Source organism: Mirounga leonina, unplaced genomic scaffold (assembly GCF_011800145.1).
Source record: "Mirounga leonina isolate KUSES-001 unplaced genomic scaffold, KU_Mleo_1.0 Mir_53, whole genome shotgun sequence".
In the NCBI taxonomy this organism is placed as follows: domain Eukaryota; kingdom Metazoa; phylum Chordata; class Mammalia; order Carnivora; family Phocidae; genus Mirounga; species Mirounga leonina.
The window spans coordinates 3637180-3663900 of NW_023270807.1; the positions used below are offsets into that span (position 1 = coordinate 3637180).

General features: G+C 40.3%; 1 protein-coding gene across 2 annotated transcripts in view; it reads right to left on the bottom strand.

Moving 5' to 3' along the window:
- The window catches only part of STK38 (serine/threonine kinase 38), a 40385-nt gene extending 13984 nt beyond the window's left edge, over positions 1 to 26401 (bottom strand). The window contains exons 1-7 of one of the 2 annotated variants that reach the window (XM_034990860.1): positions 26123 to 26401; positions 20793 to 20925; positions 10102 to 10153; positions 9083 to 9205; positions 7244 to 7327; positions 3472 to 3595; positions 1025 to 1179 (exon numbers count right to left, since the gene is read on the bottom strand). In XM_034990860.1, the coding sequence (XP_034846751.1) occupies positions 1025 to 1179; positions 3472 to 3595; positions 7244 to 7327; positions 9083 to 9205; positions 10102 to 10153; positions 20793 to 20923 (669 nt within the window). In that variant the 5' untranslated portion in view covers positions 20924 to 20925; positions 26123 to 26401. Of the gene's footprint in view, positions 1 to 1024; positions 1180 to 3471; positions 3596 to 7243; positions 7328 to 9082; positions 9206 to 10101; positions 10154 to 20792; positions 20929 to 26122 lie in introns of both variants that reach the window. The other variant, XM_034990861.1, reaches the window with a different exon arrangement.
- Positions 26402 to 26721: the final 320 nt, after the last annotated feature.

Consider the following 26721-nt stretch of genomic DNA (forward strand, 5'->3'; position numbering starts at 1 on the left):
CAAGGAGCAGTCAGCAATCTAGCAGCACAGGGATTCTCTTCTCATTTGCTGTGAGTTGAAGAACCAAGCAAGTGAACTCATTTGCACGTCTATGATTTTTTTTTTTTGTAAGACTTTATTTCTTTATTTGACAGAGAGAGACACAGCAAGAGAGGGAACACAAGCAGGGGGAGTGGGAGAGGGAGAAGCAGGCTTTCCCCTGAGCAGGGAGCCCGATGCGGGGCTCAATCCCAGGACCCTGGGATCATGACCTGAGCGGAAGGCAGATGCTTAACGACTGAGCCACCCAGGTGCTCCTCATTTGCACGTCTAAAGAAAAATACAAAGAGGCCAGTACAGAGGTTGAGCAGGACTCTTCTTTAAGCAGAGGGCAAATGATCTGGAACATGAACTTTGGGATAGACTGTTGATGTTTTTGTTTGTCTTACTTCCTGGTTCTTGGCTGGGTTCCTGGATAAGGTTGCCCAACAGAGGGGTTCCCAATAGGTGCTGCATTAGTAGAGTTAATTATATGCTAGGAAAAGGTAACTATCTTTGGCTTTATTATAAAATAAGCTTCTAAATCAATTTTCCTTTAATCATTTTCAAAAATGTCCTTTATTGTTAAGAAGAATGTTCAGGGGCGCCTGGGTGGCTCAGTCGTTAAGCATCTGCCTTTGGCTCAGGTCATGGTCCCAGGGTCCTGGGATCGAGCCCCACATCGGGCTCCCTGCTCAGCGGGAAGCCTGCTTCTCTCTCTCCCACTCCCCCTGATTGTGTTCCCTCTCTCGCTGTGTCTCTGTCAAATAAATAAATAAAATCTTAAAAAAAAAAAAAAGAAGAATGTTCAATCAAATTATAGAATCATATGCCTTTCAGAGAAAGGAAGTAATAGCAAACTTACCCATAAAAAAAAAAAGAAAGAGAAAAATATACAAGGCAGTTCTGGCTCCCTTACTGTGATTACAAGTGGTGCAGGTAGTAAAGCAGAGACTGCTCAGATGAGGAAACACACATCAGGCATGCTACTCCCCTAACACAGTACCTTGCTGTCCAGGAGAAGGTTGTCTGGCTTGATATCTCTGTGGATGAATCCAAGCTGGTGAATGGAGTCTATGGCTAATACTGTTTCTGCTATATAAAACTGGGTCTCCTCTTCCGTCAGGGTATCTTTTTTCATTAATAGGGTCATCATGTCCCCTGGAAACAAGAAGACACAAGCCACCACACACACACACACACACACACACGACAATACATGAGTAAGTGCCAGTTTTCAGGTAGGTCTTCCCTATCTGCCTACATAAGGCAGTGCTAAACAGGCCACTCTGTGTTCCAGAAACTGACCCCACACTGCCAATATGGGTGAAAATGGAAGTAGTCTCTAACACTTAAAGGTAAAATTCACAGCCCCGGAGAGCAAAATGCTTTTAACCTAATCTGATGCTGACCACTGAGCAGTGATTTCCACTGTACTTTGGAGAGAAAAAGGAAATTTCTGTCTGTCTGTCTGTCTGTCTCTCTCTCTCTCTCTCACACACACACACACACACACACACACACACAATTTGCTTAGGGTAATTTTTTGGACTAGGGGAAAAAATTACTTTTCACTTTGCCTGCCAACTTCTCTATACCTAGAACCAAATGGCATTTCCACACAGGTTATACTGCCACTGTTACAGACAGAGGCCAAAATGCCAAACAAAAACTACATGTATGAGGAGGCTGAAAACAAGTTCTCCAGTCTCTACTTACAAAACACTTGCACGTAAACAAATAAAAAAGTGGGATTTAGGTAGCAGAGTATAAGTCAACAAAAGCTAAAAAGGAACTGAAAATGCTATCTACTGGGATATGTAATGGCTGCCTCCCCAAAGTGCAGAGTGAACACCTCCCAAGGTCAGTGGAGTTTTTTCTCCAGTGTTTTATTACAGGCAGTTAAATATACTTTATGCAACTTGTACGACACAGTATCAGTATTCTAGCAGTTAAAAGGTAAACGCCCTAGTTTTCCGCAAAGTCAAAATTTAATTATTTCTGCTCAATACCAGCAACAGAAAATGGCGGAAAAAAAAAAAAAATTCTGATCCTAACTCGATGGTTAGACAAAAGCAAAGCAAAGAAAAAATGTGTTAAGTAGTTTAAAGCTAAGAGAAACAGGAAAGATTCAGTTTAGATTCCATATAAAGCCATTTATGGTCAGAAAACAGGGAAAAGAGAAAGAAACCTCTGTTTTAATAGAGCATCATGCTGCTTTTTTAATTTCATTTATAACTTTGGGGGAATTTTTTGTATTCTTGGAAAAAAGGGGATATTTTATGCTCAGGCAAAAATCAAACCATTTATTAAAATGCTCTCTTTTTTGACCCAAGGCTTGAAAAACAGGATTCCCTCATCACTCTTGGCAGCTACATATTCAATCTGGAGGCACACCAGAGACTTGCGGGTGGTGCACTCAGGCCAGCTCTAGGGTAGCTGTGTGGCCTTAGCACTGTGGCCCAGGAGAGTGGCCTCACCTGTGTGAGTCTGCCCAGATGATCAGAGAGCTCAAGGCAGATGGTCTATGGCTCTGCAGGCCAGCTCCACCGAGTGCAAAGGGCAGGGTCCAGGAGACATGAGGAGCTATGGAAGATGGCGCATGTAAGGCTTGAGGAGACACGTGTCAAGGGGCTGGGGACTGAGCTGGTTCTTATTCCTATTTAAGGAACTGGCATCTAAATGTTCAAAAGTCTCTCCTCATTCTACCACACAGACTCTTTCCTAACTTTCATCAATTGTTCATTAAAAATTGATGACCCTAGATCTAAATAAAGGTTATCACAGGATCAAAATATTATGCCACAGTTGTATTTGCTTTGCTATAGAACCAAAAAGAGAAAAACTTTTCTTTTTTTTCCCCCACCAGAGTTTGCTCACAGCTCATCAGCTCACTGGCAAACAGACTGTGTTCCCCAGAACAGATGGTATGTTCTGTTATGGGTTTACTTTGGAACAGTCTTAGGAGATACACATGCTGAGTTATGTAAAACTTGAAATCTCAGAAATGAGAAACTGTTTCTGGCTACTAATATAGGTAATGAGAAATTCACTCCTTATTAATATAAGTTACAGAAAAAGAAACAAAAAAGTTGAAGCAAAGAATGTAATAGCTTCAATTTGGTCACTTGGGTAACTGATTATACATGATTCCCATTGACAGGAGAGCAGGCAGAGTCCCTATTTTATTCCTATATATTGAAAAAGAAAAAGAAAAGAAAGAAATGTCCATCTGAAATCATGAGAATGAACGAGAAGGTTACTTTTATGGCACTAAGAATTGTAGAGAGGCACCCCAGCACAAGACAGGTTACTGACCTCCTTTATAGACCTAAAAAGGATATAGAAAGCAACTTTGTGAGCACGATTAGAAGTAGAAAGGAGGGTTAATTGACGTGAGAGAGAAGCCACAGAACAAAAAGGAAAAATGACCTTTCATCATCAAGTAATTACCTCCAGGCAGGAACTCCATGATTAGGTAGAGGTTTAGCTTATCCTGAAAACTATAGAACATTTTCACAACCCACAAACTGTCTGCCTCCACTAGAATGTCACGCTCCGCACGAATGTGGCCAACCTGGAGGTATACGCATTTGATTAATGACAAGCCTTGCTCCACTTTATTCGACTGTATATTTGTTTAAACAATTTAAATACTATTTGAGCATTAAATTGTGATGATGCAAAAGATCTAATTTCTGCTCAGGCAAACGTATGAAATCAAAACGGACAGCATTTGACTTGAAGGTATTCAGTCATGAACACCTGAGTGATGAAAGGCTTAAAAAACTAACAATGAACAGCTGTAATGCAAACGGCAACTTTCACAGTGCTATAAATTGAACCTCCGATGAATCAAAACTACCATTCTTTGGCACCGCTTTTTGTTCCAATAACCTTTTACAACCAAAGTAAATCCCCGAGATGAGACTTTCTAAACAAGTCCTGCCTCAGGTCTGCGATGGTATCTCTAAGGACAGTGCCCTGGCTGACAGTTCTAGAATACTATTCCACAGTACTCAGTTCACTGCTGTGCACAGAGTACGTGCTCAGTTCTTACTGAATTGAAATATAAGAACACCTAAGAAAAGTTACGCATTCAAATTTCTGGTATTTCCAGTTTTCTGCTCTTATAAACTATCTAGCTAAGGAGACCAAGTTGCCAAAGGTTTGGGAGAACTGGAAGAATTACTTCATTAAAATGATGTTTTATTATCAAATTTACCTTATCTACCTCAAATGTGTAATAGTAATCAAAACACTGCTGCATGTTATCAAATCCTACCGCCCCCCCGTTACGTAAGTGTCACAAGATGCAAAGCTGGGTCCTATCAGGACTATGTTTATTAAGACCCAGTCCAAATCTTGAATAGAGGTTTTGTTCTTAACATACGCGGGGCTTGAGTTCTACTCTATATTCAGAGGTGAAGATGTATCAAAGCTCACAAACTGGCACTTCCTTGGCAAACTCGGCCCCTGGTTGCTAGTGTTGTTTGCTACGATGTCCTGTATGCTTGCCTGTTTTATTGGAATGTCTTCGGCAAAGTCAGGCACTCGCTCTTCCCATAGAACGCAGCTCCCAACCCTCTCCTGTCTTACACGTAACCTGCCTCCTTCTTCCCACGGGCCTCAGGGCACTCGAGTTTACAGACTGCAGTTTCAAGGCTCTACTAAAATTGTTTGGGAACTTTTTAAATAGCTTCAATGTTGCAGAAAACTTCGTTTTGTACATCTCTACTTAGGATACAAGGGTGGGAAAATGGAAGAGAAGGGTGGTAAGGAAATCATGAAGAAGCTGAGTAAGGGCAGATGCTTTTCCTCAGTTTTCATACAGAAGCAAAGCTTTTGGGAAACAGTAATGCCACCTGCTTGACTGCAGCTGAGGCTAGGCCCCGGGCATTAGCAGACACGAAGCCCATACAGGTCAACCTCCACCTGCCTCTGCTCTCCTGGCTGCAGGGGAGGCCTTTACTCGCCGCACGGAGCCAAAGAAATGGGGAGGCACTACTACTACGACTTGTCAGCGACCCTGGAGGACAGAATGGGGACTGCCACATTCTCTGTGTGTCAAGGGGAAAGCTATAGGCCACCTGTGCACACCTGCCCTTCTCTTCTGGGGCTGACACAGCAGCTAGGGGTGGAGTTAGGTAAATAGAGGGTCAGGGAGGGAAGAACCAGAGGTGCAACTCTCATCAGAGGCTCCCTTCCCTGTTCCATAAATATTTAATGGGGTGGGGAGTTACATGCTAGCTGCTCTCCTGAGCACTAGAAAAGCAGAGATAAAAGTCTGTCTTTTGTCCCATCCTAATACGATCCTGGCATCACAACTAGAGATTACATTACTTTGCAGCGTAAGACACTTGAAAAAACTAGCTAAATGCTGGTCTCTTATCCTTTAAAATTTATTTTCTGAAGAGCAAAATCTCCACCCTATGGATCAGAATAGCAACCTGAACTCTCAGTGAGTAGCTTTAATTCCTGTTCAGTTTAGTAAGAGGAAACAAAAAATTTTTCCTATGGATAAGGCACCTCTACCTACAAAAAATAAGGCTCTGAATCTAAACTTTGTCAGCCCTACCCAAATGTGATGGATTTGTCCTGGTCCACCTCCTCGCACACCCTAGCATAAACTACGCTTCGAGATGGCTGACCCAGGCAGTGTGTATGGCCAGAAACTATAACTGGACAACAGTGAGATCAAACCCAGGGAGCAGAGTCCAGCAGCAGCAAGGTGAGCTAACAATTCAGTTAATGCATTGTTTAAAATCCTAATTTTCACAGAAAGTCCCTCTACTCTCATGTCGGAGAATTTTAGAAAATGATTTTGAAAAAGGTACAATATTCAAAAAATTTTTACACCCTATGTTCCGATCGTCCTCTGTGACCATGCTGGGCAACTGGCACATGCTATGAAGGATCAATAAGGGAAAATCATGATGCACACTTCTTTTTACAATGTGAATCTGAACATTAATTATTTGATAAAGAAACGTTTTAAGCCTGGTTAAAACTACAGGAAATAGGTCTTGTAAAAATAAAACTTACTTATGAAATACAAAATATACTGACTAATCAATACAGTTTTACATTTCCCTTTTCAAGACTAACTGAAACTCCTTCAGGGCCTACACCCATACCACACACTAATTTTTAGATAATACATAAATAGGGCTGTTGAGCGTTGAGTGAGGTTGGTATTAGCATAAGCTATGGTGTCTGAAGGTTCACTGCCAGGGTATTTGATCTCAACCGAAATTCCTGCAAGTCTAAGCTTATGGGTAGCACATGAAAACTGAAGAGAAAATAAAAACTCCAAATTGTGACTGGCACTTAAAAGAAGGGCAGAGAAGCCTCAATGATTATGTCTCCTCTCAAGAGGCAGAAGGGACTAGGTGCAGGCCGGTCTCCATCCCTGCTCTTGCGCTCTATACCCAGAGCTCTCCTTGCCACAGGGTCTCTCTTTGCCCTGATTCTTTACAGGCATATGCAGGCATCATCCACTACTGTTCTTAAGCAAACTGCTGAATGAAATTAGATTTACAGAAAGGCAGCATTCTTGTTTTTAATATACTGCCCAATACTTAAAATTTTATTTTGCATAAAGTACTTCTGCATCTTATAAATCTATATGCAAAGTAGGTTTAGGTTTTAGAAAGTGTTCTGAATCCTTAAAAGAGAATTTGCACTGCTCTGCCGTTTGCATTAGATTTTTTCAAATTCATTCAGAAAGGAGACTGGTCTCTCTTGGGTAATAACGAGCTACTCAGAAGACCCAACTTTGGTTTGAATGTACAGAATGAAGCATATTAAGACACATTTTAGATTGCAAATTCCAAGTTCTAGTTCATAAGTCTCAGTTCCAAGGTATATATATACCATTTCTCTCAGCATTCAGTAGGAATATGCTACCACAGCAAGTGTGACCTCAAAAACAGGCTCCTCGTGACAAGCACAGCTTGTGATCAACTGGGAGACACAAACAGCAGATGCTTCTAATAGGTTTTCAACTTTTAAAAGACCACACAACGTAAGGCATTATTTGTCTTTTTTAAAATATATGTAACTGCTTCTTTGTTGGGGAAAAAAAGTACTATTAACTATATATTCATACATGACAGTGCTAAAGAAAACTGTAATAAGAAAATACATTTCAAATAAAAAGAACAGTTTTACGTGACAAAGAACTTATAAGCTGACTAAAATCACTGCTACAATTGTGGTTTACCTGCTCTTTTTCAAGCATATCTGCTTTACGGAGTATTTTCATTGCATACACATGCCCTGTATCTTTCTTCTGAACAAGCCGCACCTAAGAGTTATAAAAGAAATGCCAAGTCAAAAGTTCTCAATGTCAAGCTAGAGCTTTCATGTGTTTTAGGAAATACTTTAAAATGAAAAAGTATTATAATATTAATATAAGCAATCAGCAATAACAAAGCAGAAAAAAGTGCTTTTTAATGTTCCAAAATGGATATATTTATTGTACACCGTGAAGTCAGCCCTGGGAACATTCTCAAACATCTCCACATCTGAACAGCTTTGGCTCCCTAGTTGAACCCTCACTTTCGAACTTAAGGACCATTACACCAGAGGCACATGGCATCCAGCCAGCTCAGAAACCATAAGGAAGCCATGACAACAATGTTTAAAACAACTGTAGCAAAAGCTCATGCATAGGAAAAATGTCTAGAAGGAAAAAAAACCTAAAATGTATAATTAGGGAAATGGGGTTTTATGCAGTTTTCCTTTCTCTTTTTTTATCTTCCAGTGTTTTTAGAAAGAACAGATAATTTTATGATGAAAAGAAAACTAATGGTCTGCAAATCCAAAGACAAACTTCTTGGCAAGTCCCTGCACATCCTCCCCCCACCCCACCCCACCCCCAGATACATATGCTTTCTTCTCCCTGCACTTTTTTTCATGTTTTTCCTGACTGCGTCCCACATCCCTTCCTCACTAAACAGAAAGCCCTTTTAGAGGTGGTACCGTACCTTTCCCTTTCTCCACGAGCCAACAGGGATTCTCAACACTGAGGAATCAATTTAATCTTTCACCTGTGTGCCTCTAAGTACGTACTCACATTTCCCCTAGCTATGGGTTTTTAATAATATGCTGCTCTGTTTATATAAAGTTAATGAAACTATTGCATCAGTAAGTCGTTCACTTCCGGTGTTTTCCATTAATGAAGATGACCTTGCACGGGCTCATTCAAACCCTCCCCAACAAACTGCCCTTGTGACCAAGCAGGATGCATCCACAAGACCAGGTGGGACAAACCTGCAAATACTTCCGACTCTCTACCACTCCCTGTTTAACCCATTTCTATAAATTCTGTCTCCTGGGGCCATCATTTAGCGCAACAGCAATCGGGCGGGAAGAAATAAATGGTGGAAATGTGCTGTTAGTTTGCTCCCGGAGAGGTGGTGTGATGCTGGGAAAAGCAAGAGCTTTAAGTTCAGGAACTCCTTTAAGAAACAAAACAAATGGGCAAAGGGGAAAAAAAGAGACAAACCAAGAAACAGATTCTTAACTATACAGAACAATCAGATGGTTACCATAGGGGAGGTGGATGGGGGGATGGGTGAAATAGATGATGGGGATTAAGGAGTACATTTGTGATGAGCACCGGGTGATTAACAACTTAAAAAAAAAAAAAAATCAGGAACTCCTGGGCCCAACTTCTGGTACTGCTGCTCACTGGCTGTGTGACAATGGAACATTATATATCCCCTCTGAGTCTTAATTTCATCATCCATAAAATGAGTTATTGTCATGATTGTAGGAGAGAAGCACTCAGTAAATAATACTGATTTCCTTATACCTTTTAACTCTCCTTCTAGATCAATACTTAGAGCATCAACATCATCTCTGGCAAAAGAGAAGAACAATCAGAGATCTGGGACAGTGGAGAGGGAAATAAAGGCCAGAAAGAGCAGTTACAAGGTGGGGCTGGCATGCCTGACCCACCTACCCCATATTTCAGTTCTATCAACAATCATGGTATGTCAGCAGCTTCAAAGTTCTGTGGTGTTTTTATATCTGATAAGTAGCTGTGGTTTTTTACCTCACCGAATGCTCCTCTGCCTATTACTTTTAAGGATTCAAAATCTTCCAATCCAAGTCTTGTTCTCTTCAAACGAAGAAACTCCGTTTCCTTCCGAGCATGCGCTGATCTCCTCAGTCGCTTCTAATGTTTAAAGTGGGAGAGAGAGGTGGGAAAGGGAGGAGCTGAAACTGCACCTTCACAGCAGTCTTAGTTGTGACTGGAAAGAAGGACCACACCAGACTAAGCATAACCTTCTGAACCCTTAAGAGATCACATCTCTCCTCCCCAGCCTTTGGACACAATAACCAAACCATACTGAACAGATGAGTGCCTCCTCTGAGGACTCTGACCAACCTACTTTGGCAATCAACTATTCTAACTTTTCTAATGAAGGAAGAATAAACAATGTTTTCCTTTAAACTTCTGTATATAAAATAAAAGGGTGTTTTTTGTTTTTTTAATTTCCCTCTGGGTTTGGTCTTTTTTTACACATTGGAATTCATTTTATACTCTATATTTCCTACAAGTTTTCAGTATTTTTCACCATTTTCCTGGATTCTATGATTCATGCCTATTTTTGAAGGCATTTCCACTGTCATTTCAGTTCCTTGCACAGTTTCTTAACTACATTTTCTCCTACCACATCTGTAGGCACTGGGGAAAGGACTGATCTGAAGAGATGTTTTGCCTTGATAATGATTTCAGAACTTTGCTCCACTTCTATAGAGGCTTTTCTGTGATTTCCATAAGCATGCTGTAATTTGCTTTTTTTTTTAATTTTAATGTGATCTCATCTCTTTCTTTTCTTGGAATTCTAAATCTAGTTAATTTATTACAACCGTGCCGAGACAAATCTTCCTCTCCCTGGTACTTAGTAGTGAATATTTCCCTTTGCATGAATACCTAAATCCAGAAGTACACCAGCCCTCCTAAGTTTCTCTGTTACTAAGCCAAATACCCTATATATCAAGGCTAACAACTTGCTGAACAAGCTTTGCCATGCTGGGTTCAAGGAAAAATTTCCCAATACGAATTACCTCTTCATCTTTTAGGCCTTCTTCTTCCATCACTTTTTCTAACTTCTTTTGTCTAAAAATAAATAAAGATATTTGAAATAACAATTGAATACCTTTCTGATAAGTCTATATAAACACAGTATTTTTTAATGGTAAAAAGGTAAATCTCGGGGCGCTTGGGTGGCTCAGTTGGTTAGGCGACTGCCTTTGGCTCAGGTCATGATCCTGGAGTCCCGGGATCGAGTCCTGCATCGGGCTCCTTGCTCAGCAAGGAGTCTGCTTCTCCCTCTGACCCTCCCCCGCTCATGCTCGCTCTCTCTCTCATTCTCGCTCTCAAATAAATAAATCTTAAAAAAAAAAAATGTGTATGAAGAAGCATCTAAAAAAAAAAAGGTAAATCTCAAAATGCCTCATTAAAACAATAAATTACAGGGGCGCCTGGGTGGTGCAGTCAGTTGGGCGACTGACTCTTGGTTTCAGCTCAGGTCATGATCTCAGGATTGTGAGATGGAGTTCGGGCTCTGCGCTCAGTGTGGAGTCTGCTTGAGGATTCTCTCTCTCCCCCTCCATGTGCCCCCCTCCCCCTCCCACCACTTGTTCATGCACATGCTCTCTCTCAAAAACAGATCTTTAAAAAAAATAAAACAAATTACAGTTACAAAGATAAGTGAAAAGATTCCCACCCTTTGTTCTCCATTTTGAAAAAAACTGTATAAGATGTTACTGCAACAAAGAATCCTATTTCAAAATGAAAAGTTCTCTCTCTTTTTTAAAGTATTTCCTCCTTAACAAACCACAAACAGCTGGTGTTTGATAACCTCTTCTATCAGGGTTTCTCTCTCTCCCTGACTGAAATCTACTTCCTTTATTTTTACATCTTCCTCCTCCTCCCTGCCACAAGCAAAGAGCTTAGATAAACAAGAGTAAAGGCAGAATTTAGAGATTCAAGGGGAGAGGCAGGAATGATCAAAACAGGTGACTGTCACCACTATTAAAACTTAAGACTCTAAATCCCTGGAGTATTAAACCTTAAAAACTGCATCCAAGAATATTTTGACTCTACAGTCTCATACAGATTTGATAAAACTAAAAGAAACAAGAAAAACTTCCTTGTAACCAATTCCACACAACCTGCATTTATTCAGCATAATAAGTGAAAGCACATTGGCTGGGATCTCTATCCCTTATCAGCATTTCAGATAACAGGCAATGTGAGCAAGACAGGGAAGAATGAAAAGTAGGAATACAGGGCACCTGGGTGTTGCAGTCGCTTGAGTGCCTGACTCTCGGTTTTCAGCTGGGGTTGTGATCTCAGGGTCATGGGATCAAACCCCAAGTCAGGCTCTGCCAGGCTGTTGCTCTCCCTCTCCCTCTGCCTCTCCCTTCTGCGAACTGTCACTCTCTCTCTCTCTCAAATAAATAAATAAATCTTAACCAAAAAAAAGGAGGGAGTATATGAAGCAACAGCTTGTAGGCTAATGTGGGGAGGCGTGTAGCACTTCAAATGTCACACTAAAAGGGCTGGCTCTTAGTCTGTAGACAACTAAGAGCTACAGGGGCTTGTGTGTAAAGGAGTGATGTGATGAGGTTTCTATTTTAAAATGACAGTCAGCAGTAAGGAGCTGAGGGACTGGCAGGGGAAGTAATTGACAAAGACTGAGGCAAACTAAAAGCTCTCCTAATGATTCAGATGATATGGAGTCCAGATCTGAAACTAGGGCTGGAAACCTACAATGAAGTGAACAGAGGTACTACAAAGATGACTAATTCGTCATAGGAATCAAAGGAAAAATCTTAGACTTTCTTGTGTGGGAGGATAATGATGCCGCTAAACATGACAGGAAACACAAGAAAAAGGACCACGAAAAGATAATGGGTTTTATTTTGGTCAATAAATAATTATTGCAATAATAGTAATTAGTTAAAATTAATATCATGTTAGAAATCATATTACAAATCCACAGAATCAGATGATATATAACAAGTTGTGTCTAAGCTCTCAGAAAGTGAAAAGATCTACTCTGACCCTGATGGGGAGAAAAAAAAAGCACTTACATGGCTTCCAGTCTGCCTACTTCTCTGGGTTCCCAGAATATTTTGTGATACGCATCTTTGTTTGCATGTGTATTGGAGGGATAAGGCTGTACTGTTGATACTTTCAGGAAATGTATGTTAATTAGCTGAAGCACAGAAGAGTAAAAAGAATCAAAGATAACATCATGGCAAGAACTATAACTCAACTACGGTCAGCTCTTTTTATGCCTTAAATAGCAAACACCATCATACTTTCTGACTCTATTTTCTTGGATGACCACACCAGACTGGGCTAGAACAATGTGCCCAATGTGTGTCCCAGAGATGGCTGCTTCTGACTATATTTTAAATCTCAATTCAAACTAAGAAGTTTTCCATAGCTTGACTGCAAGTGTAATTAAATTGGTTTCTGTACCTACCCGAAAGTAATCAGAATCAACTCCTTGAACACAATCAGATTCGTTCATTAGAAAAAAGCATCCAGAAACAACCTATCATGCAGAATTATCCACGGTAATGATTTATTGGGTCCAAGCCAAAGAAGACCTTAAAGACACCCAAAATGGCAAGCACAGCCCAAAATGAGGCTTACAAGTGACATCCTCTGTGAGATGACACTAAGAAATTACTGCTAACTTTGTTAGATTCATGGTGGCACTGCAGTTATACAAGCAAATGGCCATATTTTTAGAGATGTACACTGAACTACATAGGATTGAAAGGACAGATGTTTGAAATTTGCTTTAAAACACAACAGCAAGAAAAAATAAAATGGAACAAATTTAACAAAATCTTGATAATTACTGAAATCTGAGGGATGAATATATGGGAGTTCACTGTATTAGTCTTCCTGTGTGTTTAAAAGTGTTCATAATGGGGGCACCTGGGTGGCTTAGTCGTTAAGCGTCTGCCTTTGGCTGAGGTCATGGTCCCAGGGTCCTGGGATCGAGCCCCGCATCGGGCTCCCTGCTCCACGGGAAGACTGCTTCTCCCTCTCCCACTCCCCCTCCTTGTGTTCCCTCTCTCGCTGTGTCTCTCTCTGCCAAATAAATAAATAAAATCTTTTAAAAAACAAAAAAAGTGTTCATAATGAAAAAGAAAAGCAGGCCCCTCCACTGGTATGTCTCTGATCAAAGACCAGTTTGGCTAACACTCCAGCCTTTGGTGAAGCCATTCTTCCACTCAACTCCAATGTTCCAGAGCAGTACTCTGGGAGAGAGACTGGCCACTTTCACACGCAGAGGCCACACCCAACCTCACCCCATCAAGGCCTTCCATGCACTCTATTCTATTTATTTGCATGTGAGCCCACTTCTCATAGAAGACAGTAAGATCTTTGGAAGGCAGGGCCCATATCTGAATCCTCCTTCTCCACTAAGAATAGTGCTTTGTACACAGCAACTTTATAAAATGCATGTTGCCAAATGGGGGGAAAAAGAAAATCAGAGTTTGTAACAATGTGCAAGACACATTCATGACTATGTGTAATTAGCTCCCTTTGCTAACCATAATTTAAGTTCATCTCACAGCACAACTTGATTCAGAGGTTTCAGGGATGGGAGAAAAGGGCTAGTCCATTCTACGAGAGCTGACTAGACAATATTTCTCATTTCTGTTGATGAGACATTTAAAACCAGGAAAAACAGTATAGAAATAAGCACTACTGTTATTTCCATGATCAAAACTGAGAAAAATCTCAAATACCCTAAAAAGAGTTTTACACAGATTTTTTAAAAATCTCAACAAATGGGGGTGCGTGGGTGGTACCATAGGTCAAGTGTCCGACTCTTGGTTTTGGCTCAGGTCATGATCTCAAGGTCGTGAGATCATGCCCTGGGTCAGCTCCGTGCTTGGAGCTGAGTCTGCTTGTCCCTCTTCTTCTGCTCCTCCCCACTGCTCTCTTAAAAAAAAAATCTCAACAAATTACTTTGGTTTGACTGATACATCTAGTCAGTGAATAACATTCAAAGGTCAAGACTTACTCATCTCTGGGACTTAAGTAAAACTGACACTTGCTCACTAATAATAATCACATATTACAACTCAGTACCAGATCAGACCAAACACAGCCACAGGAAAACCTGAGTAAGAATACCTAAAAGGAGTAGCAGACAGTGCTGGTTCTCAAAGGGTAAAATGTAGGAAAGTTCTGATTTGATTTGGGGGCAGGAGGGGAGGGAAGCATACCATTACTTCCTATTAAATTGGATTTTTGTGGCTTTAATTAATCCACCAAAATAGTATTCATGAAGAACAAAACCAACACAGAATATTTTATAAGAAAAAACGTCGGGGGAGCCTGGGTGGCTCAGTCGTTAAGCGACTGCCTTCGGCTCAGGTCATGATCCCAGGGTCCTGGGATCAAGCCCCGCATCGGGCTCCCTGCTCCGCGGGAAGCCTGCTTCTCCCTCTCCCACTCCCCCTGCTTGTGTTCCCTCTCTCGCTATATCTCTCTCTGTCAAATAAATAAATAAAATCTTTATTAAAAAAAAAAGAAAAAAATGTCGGCTTCCTTGGTTTTGATTTCAGGCTGCTATAAATTATTTTTTGTATGAATAACTAGGCAATCATCAATATTTACTGGGTACCTAGGATCACGTAAGAGAGAGAATAGGAGAACTGCTATTCCTAAATAACCATACCATCAGAGGCAAAACAAAGATTAAATAAAGAAGATGAACTTGCACTCTTGAGTGGGTTCAGTTTATAGTCTACCACTAGCATTAACAGGAGACCATCAAACAGAACCAGACTCAAGGGGTTTAACTGTTTTTAAATCAATCAGTAGAACTTGCTGTAATGTTTCTAAACCCACCCAATGTTCTCATATTCTACTTTCATACAGGAAACCATTCCTAAATGATTTTTATTCTTTCTTCTACTTCTAGGCTTTGGTTTCATCTCCCCTGTTGTTAAGTACTTTGTTTCAGATATAACCTAGTGCATTTCTACCATAAATAGAACAATGCAAAAGGTACATATGTGTGGAAGAAATACTAGAGATTTTAAAGGCATCCAGACAAGGCATTTACATTGAAAAGTTATTACAACCTGATCTCAAAATTTACTAGCCCAATACTTATTTCAAACCATTCATCACATACTAGTTATATACTCATAATAAAATGTTTCTTTATCATTGTCTCATATTATTTAAACTCTGCTTATTTATCAAGGTTCTATGACATTTCCACCCATAACATGAGAAAGCCTGAAAATCCATTTTCTTTTTAAGATTTTTTTTTTTGACAGAGAGAGCGAGAGAGCACAAGCAGGGGGAACAGCAGAGGGAGAGGGAGAAACAGGCTCCCCACTGAGCAGAGAGCCTGATGCGGGACTCAATCCCAGGAACCTGGGCTCATGATCTGAGCCAAAGGCAGACGCTTAACCAACTGAGCCGCCCAGGCACCCCTATTGCTTTTTTTTTTTTTTTAATGAAAAATAATGATGATTTGATAACAACAAAAATTACCAAAAACAAACACTCTAATCCTCTTAAATGTTTAACATTCTCTTCTTACACCTGTCTTTTGATTAATTTGGTCTTTAATTAATCCACCAAAATAGGGGATTTAAGAAAAGCAAAACCACCAATGCTTTTGGAAGGTGTTTCCATCTTAAGAATCCAAAACAAAAAAGCACTGATTTCAACTCATTTTTGGGTTCAATTTTGGCGTAAATCACAATGAACACTTATTTTTTTTTTAAGATTTTATTTATTGGGACACCTGGGTGGCTCAGCTGTTAGGCGTCTCCCTCCGGCTCAGGTCATGGTCCCAGGGTCCTAGGATCAAGTCCCTCACTGGGCTCCGCTCAGCAGGGAGCCTGCTTTTCCCTCTGCCTGCCACTCCCCCTGCTTGTGCTCACTCTCTCTCTCTCTCTCTCTCTCTCCGCCCCCCCCTCACTTTGGCAAATAAATAAATAATAAAATCTTTTTAAAAAAATAAAATAAAGATTTTTATTTATTTATTTGAAAGACAGAGAGAACATGAGCAGGGGGAGGGGCAGAGGGAGAGGGACAAGCAGACTCCCAGCTGATCACAGAGCCCCACACAGGGCTCAGTCTAATAACTAAGATCATTACCTGAGCTGAAATCAGATGCTTAACCAACCGAGCCACCCAGGCGCCCCCACAATGTAACACTTATTAATAAAACATAAACAAAACCGTATGTCATACTATTCCTAGAGAATGTGATATATATTAATGAACCATAACGCAGAGCCAGTAGGATTAAAAAATCAACTATTATTAAACAAAACAAGGTTCAGTCTGTTGAGCATCCAACTCTGGGTTTCGGCTCAGGTCATGATATCACGGTCATGGGACCCACATCAGGCTCTGTGCTCAGCGCAGAGTCTGCTTCAGATTATCTCTCCCTCTCCCTCCCACTCGCTTGCATGGTTGCTCGCTCTCTCTCTCAAATAAATAAATAAAATATTTTTAAAATAAAGAAATAAATTGGGGTGCCTGGGTGGCTCAGATGGTTAAGTGTCTGACCCTTGGTTTCGACTCAGGTCACGATCTCAGGTTCTTGAGATCAAGCCCCACATCGGACTCCACACTAAGCAGAGTCTGATTCTTGCCCTCTCTCTCTGCCCCTCTCCCTGTTCATGTGTTTGCTCTCTAAAATAAAAATAAATAAATCTTCAAGTAAATAAACAAAACAAGGAACTTAATCAGAATTCATAGTATTTGTTTTGAAACTACAACACCAGAAACTCTGATTTCAATACAGTGGTTGTATTAAAAAGAACTATCTACTTCCAACAGCATGCCTAGAGATATATTGTGCAAATTTATCTTTGAATTCCCCATCATCCTAACATAGGGCACTCTGCAGGCATTTGTCTATTTCAAAGAGCAGCAGCTAGCCACCACCAGCTATAAAATATTTTGCTATTCCACATACAGATCTGCATATTTAAAGTCTAAACATGATTTACACCCTCATGAAGAATGTGCTTGCAAAAGCCCTTATCAAAGTATTAGCATATCAAATCTAGCAACATACAAAAATAATAATATATTATGATCAAGAGGGTTTTACCCCAGGAATGCAAAGTTAGTTTAACATGCAAAAAATCAGTCCACTGAATTCATCATATTAAAAGAATAAACAATGATGCAGAAGATGCAGAAAAATCATTTGACAAAATTCAACACCCACTCTAATAAAAAACTCTCAGCCAACTAGGAACATAAGAAAACTTCCCCAACCTACAAAAGGCATCCTTGAAAAACCTACAGGTAACATCACAACAGTGAAATAGTGAGTGCTTTCACCCTTAAATCAGGAAGAAAACGAAAATGTCTACTCTCACCACTTACATTCAACATTGTACCTGATACCCCAGCCAATACGATAAGGCAAGAAAAAGAAAGAAAAGGTGTATAGAATGGAAAAGAAGAAGTAAAACTCTCTATTTGAATATGACATGATTGTTTACACAGAAAATCCTAAGGAATCTACAAAAAAGTTAGTAGAATAAATTAGTAAGTTTCAAGATATAAGGTCAATATACAAAATTCAGTTATATTTCCATATGCTAGAAGCAAACAATTGGAAAAAAATTTTTTTAAATATCCACTTAAAACAGCATCAAAAAAAACCCCCCAAAATACTAGTAACAGAAGAACAAAATAACATGTAAGACCCCCACACTAAACACTATAAAACACTGCTGGAAAAAATTAAAGACCTAAGAGAATGGAGAGATACAGTATGTCCATGCATCAGAGATTCAATACTGTTAAGATGTCAATTCTCCCCCAAACTGATCTATAGATTCAATACAATTATAATCATAATTCCATCAAGCTTTCCTCTAGAAATTGACAAGCCGATTCTAAAATCTATATAAAAATGCAAAGAACCGGGAGCCTAGGTGGCTCAGTCATTAAGCATCTGCCTTCGGCTCAGGTCATGATCCCAGGGTCCTGGGATCAAGCCCCGCATTGGGCTCCCTGCTCTGTGGGAAGCCTGCTTCTCCCTCTCCCACTCCCCCTGCTTCTGTTCCTGCTCTCGATATCTCTCTCTCTCTGTCAAATAAATAAATAAAACCTTAAAAAAAAAAAAGCAAAGGACCTAGAACAGCCAAAACAATCTTGGGGGAAAACAAAGCAAAACAACGAAGCTGAAGACTTAAACTAGAGGACTTCAAAACTTACAATACTACAGTAACAAAGCCAGTGTGATACTGGCATAGGGACAAACAGATCAATGAAACAGAAGAGAAAACCCAGAAATCAGGGCACCTGGTTGGTTCAGTTGGTAGAGCATGTGACTCTTGATCTAGGGGTAGTAGGTTCAAGACCCACATTGGGTGTGGAGATTACCTAAAAATAAAATCTTTAAAGAAAGAAAAAAGAAAACCCAGAAATACACATATACCACAGGGTATTTGATTTTTGACAAAAGTGCCAAAGAATCTGATGGGGAAAAGGAAATCTTCGCAACAAAGGGTGCTAAAACAACTGGATATCCATAAGGAAAAAAAAATAAATCTCAACCCCCATCTCATACACTTATTAATTCAAGATGGATCATAGAACTAAATGTAAAAACTAAATTATAAAACTTCCCAAAGAAGATATAGAAGAATATCTTTTTTACTTGGGGGCAGCAAAGTTTTACCACAAAAGAAAAAAAATGCCAAATTAGATTTCACCTAAATTTAAAACTTCTGCTCATCTAAAGTCACTATAAAGAAAATGAACAGGAGGGGCACCTGGGTGGCTCAGTCGGTTAAGCCTCCGACTCTTAATTTCAGCTCAGGTCATGACCTCAGGGTTGTGGGATCAAGCCCTGTGTTGGGCTCCGTGCTCAGCAGTCTGCTGGAGATTCTTTCCCCTCCCTCTCCCTCCCCCTCTGCTCCTCCCCCACCCAGTTCTCGCGCGCGCATGCTCTCTCATTCTCTCTCTCAGATAAATAAAATCTTAAAAAAAAAAAAAATGCTGACATACAAACAGACATTTTGTTAGCAAAAATGTAAAGCAACTGGAACTCTCACACAATGCTGATAATATTCTGGAAAAAGGGCTAGCAGTTTCTTATGAAACTAAACATATACTTATGTATATTTATGATCCAGCAATTCCACTCCTAAATATTTACCCAAGAATTGAAAACAAATGTTCACAAAAAGATCTGTACACAAATGTTAATAGAAACATATTCAAAACAGCCCAAAACTGAAAAAAGCCCAGATGTTCATCAACAGAAGAATGTAAAAACAGAGGTATAGTCAGAAAACAGAATGGTACTCACTCAGCACTATAAAGGAACAAACTATTGATACAACAGCAACATGGATGAACTTTGAAAACATCAGGCTGAGTGAAAGATGCCTTACTCAAATGAGTACTTACTATATGAATCCGTTTACATGCTCCATTTGTATGGAATAGGCAAGACTAATCTATGATAGAAACAAAATTACAACAGTGGTTGCCTGGGTTTGAAGGAACATCTCCAGGAATCAAAGAACTTTCTGGGATAATGGTAATGTTCTATGTCTTGATAGGAGTTTAAGTTCTACAGGTATATACATTTGTCAAAACTCATTGAATGGTACCCTTCAGATTGTGCATTTTGGTTGGAACCCCACACTGGGTGCAGAGATTACTTAAAAAAAAAGAAAGAAAGAAAGAAAGAAAGAAAGAAAGAAAGAAACACACCTAGAGGAAGACTGCATTTTACCATATGCAAAATTTACACTCTCTTAAATATGTATGTATATATATACACATGTATATATATGTGTGTATATATATATATATACACATATTGAACTTGTTATACAAGGAGACATATTCAGAAGTAAAACACTGAAATCTCCAACACGCTTTGAAGCATAGCAAAAAATTAAGATGGTTTAATGAATGGATAGAAGGATGAATATGTAACACAACAATGAATGACAATTATAGAATCTAGATGATGTATATAAGGGTATTCAGCATATTAATCCTTCAACTTTTCTGCACTTTTGAATATTTTCATAATAAAATGTTGGGAATAAAATTTTAATTACACGTTACTACATGAACAGTGTACACCGGGTCAATAACAACAGGTGCCAAGTGATTAAGTGATTACTATATGAGAAGCAGTATGGTGGTTACTCACATACGTTATATATATAATCCCCACAGCAATCCTGCAAGGCAAGTATTATCCCCATTTTCCAGATAGGGAACTGATACACAAAAAGACTAAGAAACTTACTCCGGCCTCAGATAGCTACCAAACGATAAAGTCAGGATGCTAAACCCAGGTCTGATTCCATAAGGGCTGTTCTTTCTGTTACGTCATACTGCCTTAACAATAAATCCAAGGATTTGGCCCAATTTATTTTTTTATACTACTATGGAATTCCGTGTTATTTTTTTTTTCCTAAGAGTTCACTTTTAAGTAACCTCTGAACCCAACGTGGGGCTCAAACTCACAACCCCAAGATCAAGAGCCGCATGCTCTACCAACTGAGCCAGCCAGGTGCCCCTGTGCTATTGACTAGTAGTAGAAATAAGTGGGTTAATAGCAATTGTAATGGGATAGGCTATTACACTGCTGCAGCTATTCTTATCTCCTTTCAACGATATTATGAATGTGTCTTATGATACTAGACACGAATGCCAAAACCATGACACAATTTTCTCAAACACAGTTCTTTACCTCATTTCTCGTTCTTCATGTTGAGCGATAAGGTTGCTATAAAAATTCTCCAGTGTCACTTTGGTCATGGTCACCCTTTCCTTTGTGTGATTACTCATGGAGGAGCAAGGTGTTGAGCCTGTCATTGCCATGGCTGCTAGAAACAAAAAAAGAAGAGGTATCAGTTTTGGAGTTAGAATCCACCAATCATACACTCTCCTCACCTACTGGTAGGAAAGTAAATTGGTACAAGTATTCTGGAGGACAAACATATAATATACAACAAAAGCCAGACAAACAGAATACTTGATGAAAATAAGTATATATTAATGTCCTATGACCCAGAAATACCATCTCTAGGTATTAGGCCTAAAGAAATTGTCTCATAGGCTCTTAAGAAATGCACAAACTTGTGCATTACAGGAGATGTTTATTATGCCATCATTTGTGTTATAGGAAGTTGAAGCCAATTCAGTAAGAAAATAAAATGCTGTGGGTGCACATAAAGAAATAACATGTGGGGCGCCTGGGTGGCTCAGTCGTTAAGCGTCTGCCTTTGGCTCAGGTCATGATCTCGGGGTCTTGGGATCGAGCCCCGCATCGGACTCCCTGCTCCACGGGAAGCCTGCTTCTCCCTCTCCCCCTCCCCCTGCTTGTGTTCCCCTCTTGCTGTGTCTCTCTCTGTCAAATAAATAAATAAAATCTTTAAAAAAAAAAAAATAACATGCATCAGTCAGAAGCAAATCTATCTGTACCTAAAAGTGACATGAATATATCTTTAATACATACGTTATAATTTTAAAAAGAGAACAAGATCATAATATAAACATAAATTAAGAATATATAATACAGACACAGTAAAATTTTTTGTCATCCAAAAATCTACCTTGAAGAAATCAAAGACCCATAAGGATTCATACACAGGGGGCTCAATGTAGCACTGTAATGATAAAACCTGAATACATAACAATAGAACTGATTAAATTATAAAAAGTCCTATAATTGAGGGCGCCTGGGTGGCTCAGTTGGTTAAGCAACTGCCTTCGGCTCAGGTCATGATCCTGGAGTCCCAGGATCGAGTCCCAGGATCGAGTCCCGCATCCGGCTCCCTGCTCGGCGGGGAGTCTGCTTCTCCCTCTGACCCTCCTCCCTCTCATGCTCTCTGTCTCTCATTCTCTGTCTCAAATAAATAAATAAAATCTTTAAAAAAAAAAAAAGTCCTATAATTGAGTAATGCACAATTAAAATATGTTCAAATGTTTAATGTCAGGGGAGAGGTTTCCAATCTACGCAGGAAAAGGTTACAAAACAGAATATATACCATGATTTCAATTTTATTTATGTGTTTACTAGATGTGCACAGATTATTTGAAATATGTATCAAAATGTTACTAATGGCATAACTCTAGGCAGTAAGAATGCAATAGATCATTTTACTCTTGTTTGGGCTTTTCCACATTTTATATATTTTCTTCAATGAGCATGTACTTTTACTATTAAATTACCAATAACTTTTATTTATTTATTTTTAAGACTTTATTTATTTGAGAGAGAGAGAATGAGAGAGAGCACATGACAGGGGAGAGGGTCAGAGGGAGAAGTAGACTCCCCACTGAGCAGGGAGCCCGATACGGGACTCGATCCAGGGACTCCAGGATCATGACCTGAGCCGAAGGCAGTCGCTTAACCAACTGAGCCACCGAGGCGCCCCACCAATAACTTTTAAAGATTTTATTTTTAAGTAATCTCTCCACCCAATGTAGGGCTCTAACTTACAAACCCAAGATCAAGAGCTGCATGCTCTACTGACTGAGCCAGCCAGATGCCCCAAATTACCAATAACTTTTAAATTTATACCATTTCTAGGGCGCCTGGGTGGCTCAGTTGGTTAAGCGACTGCCTTCGGCTCAGGTCATGATCCTGGAGTCCCTGGATCGAGTCCCGCATCGGGCTCCCTGCTTGGCGGGGAGTCTGCTTCTCCCTCTGACCCTCCTCCCTCTCATGTGCTCTCTCTCATTCTCTCTCTCTCAAATAAATAAATAAAATCTTTAAAAATAATAATAATAAATAAATAAATTTATACCATTTCTAGAGTTAAAAAAAAATCTGTAACTAAAATGCTCATCTACAGGTATATATGTACTCTGACATGTCTTACAGTATTTGATAAATATATGTTATTTGGATTTACAAGTTAAAACAAAAAACTGATAAAAATAATGTTACAAAGAAAAAACCTGAATCATAATTTTGGTGATGGAAGATATCTTAAAAACAAAATACCCTGACTTCCTCGTTTTACATATGAGAAAACTGATACCAACAAGGTTTAAATAGCTTATAAAACATTTTTTTCATAGATTTAAATCTCATTTTCCCCCAAATATTTTTGCCAGCCCATACTGTTACAGTTGGCCAGACCATTCACCAATCTAGACTTGCTCCAGCATTGGCAATAATGCTCAATATTTTATCCTTATCATGCCTTCCTCCAACATGACCTGCCTCTAAGTCTGTCCTTTCATCCCAATATAAAGCTGAGTAAAAATCAGGAGGGGCCAGGGGCCATTTTCAAAGATAGTACACTTTATGAAAGTTTCCTTAAGGTTCTCCCCTTAATACTTAGCAGCTTTTTAAATTTTCTCATAGATTAGGGCTATTAAGGAACGAGCAAACACTTATTATTACTAAGACAAAAGGCTTAACATTAAGCAATTTTATTAAAAGATATTCAGGGGAAAATCATGTAAAGAATAATCCTTTCAGAGCAAAGAGATTCAAAATCAAGGCTCTACCTCAAATATTTTTATTCATGAAGTGCCAAAATTGTAAGTAATAACAAATTCAAGAAAGTGAACTCAGCTCTACCTATGTTATTTGTTACAATGTTATTTTTTATGAGGAAGTTTCTGCTGATACCAAAGCAAACCCAAATATTTTTAGGATATCAGTAGAATTGTTTAAAGACCTCTGGTTTATGAAGCTTGGGTGTGGTTCCTTATTTGTCAGCCTGTACCCCCTCCACCCACAATGAAAACCACATGCACTCTAAGTCTGGTGAAGAAATTTTCAAACCAGATTTAAAAACAAGTCTGAAGCAAGGGAGTGCTTTGTACTCCTCCCTTGTCTGAACACTTCTAGAGACCTTTTTTATATACATATATGTGGTTACATTTTAACAACTGAAATTATTCAACATAAAAATGCAAGTATTTAAACCTAAGACAAACGGTGCCTTTCATATAATAGGTGGTTAATAAATGTAAGTTGAGCAAGTTAATGATTTTTTAGTTGTCAACTAAAGAACAAAATTATATTTACATTGATAAGTATATAAATACTGAGGTGTGGAACGTTTTTACTCATTTAAGTCACTGGCATGGCTTTCTAAGCTTTTTTTTTTTTTAAAGATTTTATTTATTTATTTGAGAGAGAGAGAGAGAATGAGAGAGAGAGAGCACATGAGAGGGGGGAGGGTCAGAGGGAGAAGCAGACTCCCTGCTGAGCAGGGAGCCCGATGTGGGACTCGATCCGGGGACTCCAGGATCATGACCTGAGCCGAAGGCAGTCGCTTAACCAACTGAGCCACCCAGGCGCCCGCTTTCTAAGCTTTTAAAAAGATCAACAGGATATTAAGTGTACTCAAAGATGCTCACGTAACAGACCAACAAATTTCCTAGCAGGATGATTTTCAACCTTCACATAGTCTCTAATGTAATAGCAAAGGTTGCACTATCCTTCCCTTTGACCTTTCTTCAAAACTTCTTCCTCCTTCCCTTCCTCCACTCATAAAAGGCTTAGCCTATTCTAATAACCTTTCATCAAAAGATAAAATTACTATTGCCCTATAGCAATTTATAGCTTTACCGGGTCAACCAAGTACTTTTTATAACACAGGGCTTTCCTCATACTTTTGATAATTCAAGCCTTCATGCCCTGACCTACAGGCCACCAGAGGCCCCTTCCCTATTCATTTCATTCTCCATCTCTGCAGAATAAGGGAATAGGTAGGTAAGAAATTCTTAAAAGTTCTAAAAATTAACAAAAGAATGTGATCTTCAAAGGTACTGCAAACATAAAAGTAGATTAAATGAAAACCATTGTTTTATTCAACCTAGATGGTTATCCTTGATTGATTGACTTTACAATGGTACTGTTATCTCTATGAATACTCCTTCCCTCACCAATTATTTACGTCTTTGTGACTGACAATCCAGTATCTTTCATTTGGGTAAATGAACACGGATATCATTCCTTAAAAATCACATATCTTAATTTCTCCTCCTGAGCTGTAAGCCATGGGAAAGCAAGCACCTGTCTTACACTACTTTTAATATCCTTCTCCCATCTCATGCACAATGCTATGCACGTAGTAAGGACCTTATAAAAGATTTACTGAGAAAGCACTCATCTTTCCTGACCATTACTAGGAACTGAGAATATGTATGTATGATTGGGATAGAGCTGGGAGGTGAAGTGGTTTTCTATACAAAGTTGGAGGATAGAGTTCTGGTCCTCTTACGAGTGGAGCCTGTTATCGTGGTGTTTGTTTTATATTTAGGGAAACGACATCTACTGCCTAGCTAATTCTAATTCGGAACCAAGGTGAGCTGAAAGGGAGAGGAAGCACAAGGTTTACCTCACTTCAACTTTCCTCTGTACATTTCAAAACCAACAAATTTCTCTTTGTGTCTTTTAGTCAATTCAAAGTGCAAACTGGGAGATCTGATCTCCCTACTAGCTGTTTCTGCACACTTTCTGACACAGACTTCCTCTAAGTCCTTATCGACTTTCCTTTTCCACTCTTTTCTTAAAAAAAAAAAAAATCGTCACTCAATTTCCCTGTGATTTTAAGATTATCTGAAGCCCAGTACTCTAAGACTAGCCATGGGGAAGGGGGCCGACTCAAAGGAACCACACCCCAAGACGGGCTTTCCACGTCTCTGCCTCACACAACAGCTCTTAGGTTCTCAGACCCCAGAAAAAAAGAAAAGAGATGGAAACCAGTACGACTGAGATCCCCGAGGAGACTTAAGCGGCTGCGGCGAGCAGACAAAGCTGGCAACATGGAAAAGAGAAGAGAGCCCGGCTCCCCGCCCCAACTGCACAAAAAGAAAGAAAGAATGGGGTGGGGAGCCTGAGACCGGGGAAGTGTGGCGAGGACCGACAGCGGAGCCTCTGAAAACCGGGAGGACGGGGGCTGTCAGTAGGCTGAGGAGAGCGGCCGAGGGGCCGTCAGGACAGGGCTGGTAAGAGGGCGCCGGCGGGAAGGGAGAACCCCAAAAAGAGACGGGCGGAGATGAGGGGGAGAGGCTGGGATGGACCGAAGACAGCGGCAGCAAGACACTCACCAGAGCCCCGGGGGAGGAAGAGCTGGGGGCGGCGGACAGCCGCAGACGCCGGCCGGGCCAGCGACCTCTCTCGACGGGCGGACAGGCGAAACCCCAGCGGCAGCACCCCGCCGACCAGAGAAGAGGATAGGGACGCGTTAGGGTCTCTGAGGCAGGGGCCGAGGGGCGGGTGCGGGTAAGGACAACAGGAAGCGCTCCAACTGCCGGAAAAGACGGCGGCGCGAAGGGGCCAAGGCAGCCGAGTCCCCCGCCGCGTAGAAGGGCTGGCGCGGCGGCCAAGCGCCAAGACTGCGCAAGCGTGACTTCCCAGCGCCGCGGCGGGGGATTTCAGGACTGCGCGTGCGCGGTCCCGCCGCACCCACTCTCCCCGCCTTACCTGAGCGGTGGAGGCCGTACGGAGGGCAGAAGTGTGAGCTGTGGCGCGGATTCTGGGAGGGCTAGGCTGGGTTCGGGGAAGGTGCCCGTTGTTTTCTGGTTTCTTTGTGTGTTTGCTTTATTTGGAAATAATATAGACTCACAAAAAGCTGCAAAATTAATACAAGGAAGTGCGGTGTACCCATCACCCACCCAGCTTCCCTCACCATCTTACGTAACTATAC